The sequence below is a fragment of the Meleagris gallopavo genome, chromosome 22, assembly GCF_905368555.1.
Source record: "Meleagris gallopavo chromosome 22, MGAL_WU_HG_1.1, whole genome shotgun sequence".
NCBI classification, from domain to species: domain Eukaryota; kingdom Metazoa; phylum Chordata; class Aves; order Galliformes; family Phasianidae; genus Meleagris; species Meleagris gallopavo.
Genome location: NC_139425.1, coordinates 12,490,072 through 12,501,282, shown reverse-complemented (window position 1 = coordinate 12,501,282; position 11,211 = coordinate 12,490,072). Strand labels below are relative to the sequence as shown.

At 46.6% G+C, this 11,211-nt stretch overlaps 1 protein-coding gene across 4 annotated transcripts in view; it reads left to right on the top strand.

Moving 5' to 3' along the window:
- Positions 1-1,243: 1,243 nt before the first annotated feature.
- The window catches only part of DOK5 (docking protein 5), a 34,153-nt gene continuing 24,185 nt past the window's right edge, over positions 1,244-11,211 (top strand). Inside the window, exon 1 of one of the 4 annotated variants that reach the window (XM_085241664.1) lies at positions 1,244-1,632. In XM_085241664.1, coding sequence (XP_085097790.1) covers positions 1,567-1,632 — 66 coding nt within the window. In that variant the 5' untranslated portion in view covers positions 1,244-1,566. The remainder of the gene's footprint in view (positions 1,633-11,211) is intronic. The other 3 variants (XM_085241662.1, XM_085241665.1, XM_085241663.1) reach the window with 3 other exon arrangements.

The following is an 11,211-nucleotide window of genomic DNA, read 5'->3' as shown; positions in this document are numbered from 1 at the left end:
CTGCGAGGAGCAGCAGGGTGGGAATCTCAACTCCTTGAGCTTTCAGCCAGGACTGACATCAAACCGAATGGTGCCAGGGAACTGATGTTATCCATGTTCTTGGATACAACACGTTTTAGAAGATCACACTGTTTGGCAGTTCTGAACTGAGGTGCATATGCTTTGTAATATGCAATTTCTGGGGGCATTTTGTCTGAGTGCAAGGACTCATCTCCAAATAATCTAATTTCTGGGGTATTTTGGTGCATGAGTGTTGCTGCTTTTGTTGCTTCTAACTGTGTTATTTTATGTGTTCTGTGAACTAGTGAAAAGGAGAGGGAAATGTAAAATAGTAGAGTAGAATCTGAAACAAGGACTGCAGAGTTGTCTCATTCATCCTAAGTGAATTAGCCCTTCAGTTAGAAAGCCTTATGCTCTAACTCCATAACCACTTGGTCAATTAATATCTTTGTAAACCCTTGCAAAGCACAAGCAAGAACAGAAAGCACCAGGCTGCTCCCACAACAGAGCAACCAGCACTGTTGTGACTGTTTCCAATCCGAAGAAGCTGTGCATTTAGAAAAGGGCCAGTTTTATTACAAGTGAGCTTTGTAGTAACTGAATGATCAAATCAACATAGGCATCATTCCCACCTTGCCTGGTGCTCGGCTTAACTTGAGGTGCTCTTCTTGCTGAGCTCTGCTCTGCTTTGCCTGCCTTCTCTCTACTCAGTTTGTCATTTGCAGGGCATGATAATTGTCAAAGTCATCTGGCTGACCTCCTCCTCAGACTGCCTATAATTGGGATGCTATTAAAAGATGTGATAAGGAGATGAACGGTTCCTCTTTCCAGGACACAGTATTTATAGCGCACCACTAACAGGTAACCTACGGAGAGCAAGCAGGGTCATTGGAGCCTCAGGGCTTGACAATGTTTGCACGTTCCTGGAAAAGGAGATGTGAGGCTGCAGGAGGGAAGCCCCGGGCCCAGCGCCAGGAGTTCATCCCTTACTGCAAGCACACAGTGCTGGAAAATGCAGCGCGTGCTCGTGTGACATTTCCAAGACGTGAAGCGTGCCATGGGACCCCGTCCTGAGCGCAGGGCGCAGCTCCGGTTACCGGCCGTCAGGAGATGCTGGGGCTGAGCCACTTGGCAGGCTTTCAGGCATCTGAAAGACTTTCTGGGAAACCCACTTTCCTGCGAAAAACCGCAGGTGGGAGCGGTTTCCTCAGCACAGAAGGGCAGGGCCGACCGCTGCCAGCCCACCTTCCTGCAGCCGGGCTAACAGGGGCGCGGCGGAGCGGCGCGCACCAAGCGGGCAGTTCAACGCGACTCCCCAGAAATGGACACCCCTCAGTATTCTGCTCCTTAGAAACGAATTGGACAGCGGGGCTTAGAAGAGGAGCGATGGAGGACGCGGGGCGGGCATTACCGCAGCCCTGCCCACAGCCCTGCCCGCCGCGGGGCCGGGGCGCTCGGTGGGGCGGAGCGGAGCGGGCGCGGTTCTCTCGGAGGCTGCTGCTGTGCCGGTAGGGCTGCCGGAGCCGCCCCGGCCTCGCCGGCTGCCTCCAACTTTCCCGGAGAAGGATGGCCTCCAATTTCAACGACATCGTGAAGCAGGGCTACGTGCGCATTCGGAGCAGGCGGTTGGGGGTGAGTGTTGGTCCCCTCCTAGCGGCACCTGCCTTGGGGATTTTTTTCCTTCTTTTTTTCCTTTTCGTGTAATCGTCTTTGTCTTGTTTTTGCAAACTGTGCTCTCCGAGTGTCTTCGCAGGGGAGGTGAAAATCTAGAGGGAGATGAATCAAAGCATCTTAAATGCATGCATCTACGCGTCTCATACGTGCTCCTATACGTACCTGTATGCATATATGTATATTTTTTACTATTCCTCTCCCGATGGGCGTGATGCTGCCGTGGTGCCGCTACCCGGAGCCGGCATCCGCCCGCCAACAACTTTGGGCCGGGGCCGCCGGTGGTGGAGCGCTGAGAGCCGGGGAGGAGGAGAAGGAGGAAGAAGAGGTGAAGGATGGCCGGAGGAGCGGGGCTGCAGGTGCCCTCGGGAACGGGGCGTGCTGGGGAACTTCGGGCAGGGAGGGCCGGGGCTTTGCCTTGAGGTGCGGTCTGCAGCTGCCTGAAATCTCGGTGTTCCTGGGATGAGGTTGGAACGCATCGGGGTTTGGAGCTCCGTGTGGGACAGGTGGAGACCTTGTCGGTACCTTTTAGGGCTTTAAAGACTACCGCGTGAGAGTTTGACAAAATGAAAAATCCCCAGATCCCCATTCCTCCTTTAGTTCCTTATTTCATTTTAAACTTAAGTCTGTTCTTGTGCTTCCCGACACACTCCTGGTTTCGGCAGTAGCAGCAGGTGCCCCTCGGGCATCCGCTCTGACCCTCCAAAGCCGCTGCACCTCCTGCTCCTTCCTGCGGTGTGGGAGCTCAGTCTGGAGGGAGGCTTTGTGCCTATCGAGTGCCTTCATAGATGAATCTGCACCTCTGGGCGGGAAGGCAACTTATTTCTTGTGTTTACTGACAGCTGATGGGTTATTAATTGGGCAGTTCTGAATTGTTTGTAGCATGAGTTTTACATCCAGATTTATTGTGCGGTGTGTTTGGTCATCTAAGCTAAGCTTCATTCTGTTTGCATGCCCATGTTCAATGGAACCTATAGTGTTCATCTCCCTGACTTGTTTGGGTAGAAATCTTTTTAATATGTTCCTGTTCCAAAGGGAAGATGCTGTTTTTCTTGTACCTGTACTTCTGGGCATTGTTCATTCTTTAAGAACCATATGATTCAGTGACAGATGGAGATAACGTCATTTGGAGAGAGCCTGTAGTAAATCTGGCAGGATCAGTGTAGTGTGGCCATCCTTCCAGCACTGTGTATGTATTGGTATTCAGTTTGTTCCTGCGTGAATAAAAAGATTAAATTTTGACACATCTTTCCATATTGTGGCAGTGAAACCTAACAGGAGTGTGAACAATGTGCATCTACTGAGATAAGTGGAAGCCCTATTAATGGAGAAAGTGCTTTAGTGAAGATGTCCTAGAGTGACTGTGCCTTATAGAGTTGTTAAAATGAAGCGCCCAGAACTGGTTATTCCAGGCTTCCCTTTGCTCTGGGCATGCTGTCCCATTGGCTTTCCAATGGGAGGAAGCCAGTAGCTGCTACTTGGTGACAGAGGCTGGAGCTATGGGCATGAGGAGCCCTGTTCAGATCCTGGTGCCCCTCTTATCTGGGAGTAAGTAGTTTTGTTAACAGTAGAGCTTTTTTCTCCTTAAATTTTTCAGTTTAAAATATTGCTCGGACATTTGAAATACAACTGCAGACTTCTTCCTGTAACTTGCGTTCCCTATAAGCTGCTTAAGAGCCCAGTAACCTGATTTATGAAATCCAAGTGAAAGTGGGTACTTGGGTTAATTATGATTAACCTGAGGTCTTCAGATACAGGACAAGCATGTTTGCCTGAAGCAGCACTTCAGAACACAGCCCCAGCTAACTCTCCTCACTCCTGCTGGCTTTTTCTCCTCAATCAGCTGTGGATGTGCCCAGCTGGTATTAGAGAGAGCTTGAATTCAATATTACTCGATGGCAAATGGGAGGTTGGCTCCTTGAGAGGAGCTGTGGGACAGCTTGGTTTTTTGGGTAGCTACGTTGGGAAGGGCTCTCCAACACCCAGGAGCTGGAGATGGGAAGTGAAAAATAGTCTAAACCTTAATCCACAGAGTGGGAAACTTTGCAATTTTGCTGTGCCCTGACAGCATCAGGAAGGACAAGGCAGCTCCAGCCCCGCGCACAGCTCCTGCTGGTTGGGAAGGGCTTGGGTGCTGTGTGTGGTGAGGTGTGAGGGGAGTTTCTAAAATATGCTCACCTCTATGGTGGCACAGCTGCAATCAGTGCGTTGTCCTTTCAAATGGAACTCAGCTCCTGGGTTTTTCTCTGTAATGCTATGGTAATTTCATCACCAAGGGAACTAGAGCTGCACTTGTATCTACAAATTACTTCCACAAATGACTTTTTGGAATAACAGGGTTGCAAGTGCTACATTTGTGCAGAAAGGGGTGCAGAGGAGCAGCTTGCTCAAAACCGAGCCTCTTTTGAAGGAAAACTGACAATTCTGAGAGGCTCTACTTTGTAATTTCAAGTCCAATGTAGGCTAATTAGGTTTCTACCTGGACCGTTTGTGTGCACTTTAAATATGTAAATTTAATTTAATATTATTTAATAGAATAGTTTCCATAGTAACATTTGCATCACGTGTGTCTTCCACAGAGCCAAATATATTCAAGAGAAAGAACACTCTTCCCAATTCTTTCCATCCTTATAGGGAGAAAAATAATTCTCTCAGCCAATGATCTCTCTCAGTTCCGTTATTAGCGCTGACATGGAGGAGATTGTGTTCCAAGAAACTGCTGACAGTGCAAATGCACGACCTCACAGAGTTCTGTGCAACATAACAGATCAGCTTTGTTCTGTGGGCAGCGCTTCCACCAGTGACCAGCAGACCTATGTTTGGGGAGAGGAGATAAGAAGAGATGCTGTGCCGCACTGAGTGCTTTTGCCAGCCATTACCTTTCATCTGATCAAGCACTTTGTGTCTATTTACATGAAACACAAGTTGTTTTATAGCTTCTGAACCTAAAAAGACTTTTTTTTTTTTTTTTTTTTTTTTGCCATTGTGATCGTCAATTAAGGTCTTGTTTTGTGACACAGGTCTGATATTTTGGGGTGGAGGATTACATTATGGGGATGTTTGCTCTCTATACCGAAAAAGCCAGTCCCTGTGTTCTCACTGTAAAGACAGGTGTGTGTGGTGCTGGTGAATACACTTGGACTTTCATTTTGGTTGAACTGTGTCAACTGAGTGTTCAGTTAACAAATAAGACTCAGAACAGGAACAAATCTTTGAAATAAAGGACCTTTGTTACACTGATAAGCGTGGCTTGTAGCTGCTGCTGTTCTCAGGTCTACCTGCTAGCCTGGCTTCAACCTATGTGCTTCCAGGCAAAGTCCTCCTCACCCTGAGGAAGCAGGCTGTGGTGCTCCAGGGAAGCGGTGGTGTTAGGAAGCAAAGAATATGGCAGGTATTATACTGAGAAGGTGTGTTGCTGGGATGAAAGCTTGCCCAAAGAGCTTTAAAAGCAAAAGGGCACTTGTTGCTCATGGGAGTTGCTCGCGTCTCTCGCTGAGCTGGGAGGCTCCTGGCAGTGCTTTCGTTGCAGTCTGACACTTTTATTCAGCTCTCTGTTGTTGCGGCTTGGCTTGCCCTTGCAGTACCCCCACTTACATTTGGGTTTCTGGAAGCATCATTTCAATTTGTGTAAAGGCTGCAGAGGACAGAAGCTGCCCTAAAGGTATCCCCCGCTGCTGCTGTCAGGGTGCAGGCAGATGGGAGTGCTGGGGCTCCCAGGGAAGCAGTGATGTCCCTGAAGCAGCATTGGCCATGCTGATGGCACCGTACTAGCAAGTGCCCTCCTTCTGCATGGGGTGTTGGAGATGATGCTGTTCCCCCTGGGAGACCCCGCGGAACCCTCAGGGCTGTCCCAGCCTCATGATGTATTGCAGACTGCTGGAGTGAGATGCCGTGGGGTCAGCTGTCAGCCCCTGGATCTCGGTGTGCCAGGGGCGCACGTGGCATGTCCTATTGCATGAAGTGTCTGAGCTGTCTGCAGCTGAAAGTGCAATAGTGCTGATCAAACAAAAGCACCCCAAAGAACCAGCTGAGATGTTCTGGTCAGGCGCAGAGATGCTGCTGATAAGGACTTGTCCATGGCCAAACTGCACAGCATTCAGCTTGGCTCCAGTCCCTTGGCTGGAAGGCACTGGCGTTTGGAAGCCTTCCATCCTCTGGCTTTCTTGGAAACTGCACACCTTCCTAACGAGGGTTTTGCTGCTGTGTGTGGCCACTCCCCAGGAGGGCAGCATACCTTTCTAAGCAGTGTATGCATCTGAAGCTGATACACATCTTGGTAGAAAAAGGTCTATACCTTTTTCTATCAAGCTTTGTCTGCTAGGAATGCATGTGAGTTGTGGTTTTTTTTATGTTATTACAGCTTTGACTCCCAGGTGCCAGAAAACACTGAAGATTGTGTGTATCCCAAATCACAATGGAAAATACTGAAATAATTTCGATATGAACATTAAGATGACCCATATTCTGAAAAGAGGATGCCATTTTTCCCCCTCACAAAACAGGGTTATTAAAATTAGGGCAGGCTAGGACAGCATGTGCTGCTGAATACTGCACATACATTACTGCTGCATGACAGAAGTATTTAAAACAGTCCTCACAATTTGTGGCTTGTTGGAAAAGCCTTACGAAGTGTTTCTGGAACATATACAGCTGCTAACCAGCTACGTTGGAGGTTTACCACCTAGAACAACAATCTGCACGCTAACTTTCTAAATTGCCATTACTGGAGGTATTCTGATATATTTTATGGCTGCCATGATGTTGTGATGGTATTTCCTGTGTTTGGAGGTCTGGGAGCCAGCTCTGCAGTTTGTACTACTATCACATTATTACAGACTACTAAAAATACTCATCTGGGAGGATCCATTGCCTTTATTAATGGAGCTGTGCAAACGGCGGAGTATCTGTTCCTAAAAGATGCATGTCTCCAGAGAGGCATCCTGTATGTTTATCAGTGAATAAAGTTCCCGGAGAGGAGGAGAGGAGTAAAGTGGATTTTTTTTAACCTCAGCCTGGCAGAGAAGTGCGCTAACAGCTCAGTGCAGTATCCTCACTTTGCATCATCCAGGCATGGCTCAGATCTCTTCTTGCAGCCATATCTGCTGAACAACACTTGCAATTAAATCCTCAGCCTGCTCTTGGGGTGTGTGTAACCCCATCTGCTGGAGGCATCTCCTGCTCATGCATGGCATGGTCAGCTTCCAGTGTCCTGCTGTGGGACCCCATGGAAACCTGGGCCAGAGCCAGGACAAAGATCTGAGCAGGTTCACCGGGTTTCAGCAGCTCAAGTCCAAAAGTGCAGTTCTGACAAACTACTCTGTCTGTGGAAGTTTCCCAAGGATGCTGAGAGCAGCCGGCGTCTCACAGGGCTTCAGTCATGGCAAGTGTGAGTTGTCCACATCTGGGGTGCTCCTGCTGCCCTGCCCAGGGCTGTTCTCTTGCTGTCCTGCCATGGGAACAGATGTGTGGCCTTTCCTCCTTAGTGTCCTTAACCTTGCTGATGGGGCTGCATGACTGGATTTTGCACCTTTCCAATCCATTTTGGTGTGGATAAATGATTTCTTGTTAGGAGGGTGACCTTGGGCAACTGGTGAGCCTTACCAGTGGTTGCTGGGTAGGACCTGCCTTCTAGGAGTGGAGGGAAGGAGGAAAATCAGAAGTTGTCCTTCTGAAGGCAGCGGTGTTGAAGGCTCTGCTCTCAGTGGTAGGAGGACCTCGTTAACACAGGAGAAAGCATTTCTGTGGGTGCTCCTCTTAGTGCTCTTTAATGCTGATATAAATTAGTTTAACCAAATTCAGTGAAGTCCTAATGGTGGAGAAATTGGGGAAGTAAAACATAGTGAAACCGTAATGGGCTTTAATGAAATATTTGGCTACTGGAACTAGTGTTAGGCTTGTCCAGAGAGAAACAAGACCTGTGTGCCACTGCTTTGCTCAATGGGTCCGACTTGTCCAAAAACTCTCAACCACATCAGTGCAAAGGAATGTGATACAAGTGAGTTTGCCAATGCAGAACTAGGGCTCTCCTGGCCAGCCCTATAATAGGAACTTGTAATAATTTAGTCTTTAGAAGGTCAAAGAAGGGGGCTTTGTGGTTAGTTTCCTGCTTTTAGAACATAGTTGCTTAATAGCAAGTAATCTGTACTGTGGTATTCCTGGATTGGTTTGAAAACTCAGTGTAAAATGGTTCTTAGGTTTCTGGACTGCTTCTCACCTTGATAAACGCTTTACTTTAACATTAACATTTAACATTAACAGAAGTATATTAAAAAAAAAAAGAAATCAGCAAAAATTCACCTAAAATCAGGAGGGCTTTTCTTTCTCATGTTGATGAGGAATTAGATGGTGTATAGAGGCCATATGCTAGAGGGGAAATGCAACAATTTTGTGCTGTAGCACAAAAAACCCACGCACCAAACAGCCTGCAGACTGCAGTCTTCATCTGGTATGGCATTAATGCTTACAGCACACACTTTAGGACTGCAATGGGAAAACTTCTGATTGGTCCTCAGAAGTTTGGAAAAACTTTGTACAGTACTTTCTGTTTCTTAAAGAATTTTATCTACAGCTGAAACTTTTGATTTTCAAAAGCTGAGAAGAAATGAAGCTTTCGGTGTTCTCACGTCTTGATTTTAATGACACTGATTTCTGTGGGAACTTCAGTGAGAAGAGATTAGTGTTGAGCAGGAAAAATGACGTAGTTTTTGCAAGTTCTGCACAGTGGTGTTTCTGTGAAATGCTGTGGGAGGAGAGGTGGGACAGGGAGAGACAACCTGCAGGACTAGAACCATATGGTTCACAGACTGGTGCTTGGGTGAGTGTGCTGGAGAGTCAGCATGGGGGGGTCAGAGCTGTGAAAACTGGAAACCGCAGTGATAGGGGACTTAATAGGGGGCAGGAGAAGGAAAAGTTGTCTGCCTGTATCTATCTATGTTTGAAGCAGTTTCAGTGATCAAACTCCAGCATTTACCTTTATAGCTCCTTTCGGTCTGGAAGTATTGAGACAGAATAAAATGAGCAGATTTTGTATGCACCAACTTCAGAGTGCAAGATATTAAGCTTGTTGTATTTGTATTTTTAGAAAACTCTTAAATAAGGTGTTGGAACATATTCACAGATACGATTTCTTGCTGCTTGGATCTTGGTGGTGGCGGCAGGGATAGGATCCAGGACGTCGCTTGGAAAGCATGAGCTTGGACAGGTGTCAAATGGATGGGGCCAGGCTCCTCCTATGGTGTGCAGTGATAGGGCAAGGGGCAATGGAGACAGACTGAAACACAGCAACATGAGGAAAAGCTTTTTCACTATGAGAGTGACAGAGCACCAAAACAGCTGCCCAGAGATTGTGGAGTTTCCTCCTCTAGAGGTACTCAAAACACACCTGGATGCTTTCTTGTGCAATCTACTATAAGGAACTGCTTTAGCAGGGGGTTGGACTCGATGATCTGCAGAGGTCCCTTCCAGTCCATCTGATTATATGAAGAAGTTTTCTTGTGCTTTTCAGCATTCATTTTCCACTTGGTAACCTTCCCTGTCATTCTTTGGAAGACAACCTTACGTATTTAGCAAAACAAAGAGACTTCAAATTTGCCATTTTCCAAAACTGAGATAACTGGTGAACAGTGGGCTCTCACCTTTTTGCTGTCTTGTTCTGAAGATGAAGTCTTTACTTTACTAAATCTAATTCAGACTTGAGTGTAGTGCTCTTGTTCTTCTGCTTTTATCTCAGATAATTCCCCCAGCTTTTGCCAGCTGTTTCCCCAGCTCTTTATCCTCACTGTTTGCTCTTTTATTGCTAGACTGTATGTTTTCTGGAGGTGATTGCATTAACTGTTACTGCACACAAAGGATATGCCAACAACAATTGTGAACACAGTGACAAGAAAGTAAAACCCCGTTACAAACAGGGGAAGCTCAGTCTGTCCTCATTTCATTGCCTTTTCATCATCAGTCCATTACAGCACGAGAGCTCCTCTGCTGTGGGAATGGGTGTTACTCTGAAGTTGCACCCGCCATAAATTAACATTTTGCAGTGTTTATGGAGACACTTGAAAGAAAGCAACAGATGTAAGGTCTGCACCTGGGCTGACATCTTAATGTGATGTTTCTGTAGTTTCATGTATACTGTGGAAGTTGATGGACTATTTCTATTATCTTCTTGTCTGACTTCATCAAGTGCTGTCAGAAATACCAGTGGAAGTTCAAGCGAGTAGAACAGGGTGGGGTTATTTCTCCCTTTCTTCTACTGGGAATAATATAACTCTTTTCAATTCAGAATGTCACCACAGTGAAATCCATGGAATTTCTTCCCAGCAGTATTAATGTAGAAGATAAAGCGGTTCCTTTCCTTTCCAAGGAACTTGTGATGTCCTATGATCAGCAAAGGAGAACTACTCCTAATGCCATCCCTACTGGCTGTGCCCCAGTGAGGACAAATGTTAGCTGATGGTGCCAGATTTACAGATACAGCTGGGTGGCACAGGGCTTATGGGAATGAATTTTTAGAGCTGATCTGACCTCTAGAAAGGTTGGGGGAATGAACCCCCATTGCACAGTGTTGATGTTAGGAGAGAAAGAGAACTGTGGAACTCTATCTCATCTTGGGACTGTGCAGGGAACCTTGAGGCTGAGTTGAGGTATGAGGCAGATGTATATCAGGATGGGAGGTGATGCACATTGTTTGCAGGCCAAAAATGGCCAGTTGTTGCTAGTTAGGGGCTTGCAGGGCATTTGTCATCCTTGGCTGTCCAAGCAGCACATAGTAAGCCTCATTAACTCCATTTCCAGGTGGACAGATGGCAACAGGTACAGCTGAATTGCTCAAGTCACTCACTGATGTCTGGAAAATTAAAACACTTCTGTCGTGTCTGGCTTTGGGTGATGGCAGCTCACTGTTGAAGAACATATTCTTCTGAGATAAAGACTGGATTTTTGTGCATCTTCTGCATTTTTTTCTTCTCTCATTTTGTACAGTCTTCAGATTGCAAGTTTAGCTGTGAAATGCAGCTCCCACAAATGGCTGAATGATATGGGAGGCTAACGCAAAGCCTGTTGCTGGGAGTTTGTGAGCAAATACAGTTCATCTCCAAACATGGAATGAGTCCCCTGTGCTTTCTGGCTAGTGGAGCCCAGGAGAGCATCCCCCTAGCACTGCTTTTTAGCATGTGTACTGGTTACAGCTCTGGGTACTTTGTAGCCTCTTTGCATCTGATGTACTAATTAGTGAGCTTCATGATCTGTTAATGAGCTATATCAATGCTATTTCCCTCTCTATTCCGTGTAATTAAAGTACCCAAGCTGGATAGCAGAGGTGGGGAGGTATTCCAAACCAGAATTCACTGCAGCAATTTCAAGTTATTAAGCAGTTGTCTAATTCTGAGACCATACTAAATGGTGTTAATTCACTGGGCTGCACTGATGACCTGACCCACTGGGGTGGCTCATCCAGCTTTTTCTCCCTCCAGCAGTTACAGTCCTAGGCTGATTTTTCACCTGTCCAATTTCATGCCTAGAATTAACTGTGCTTATTATAAAGCTTAG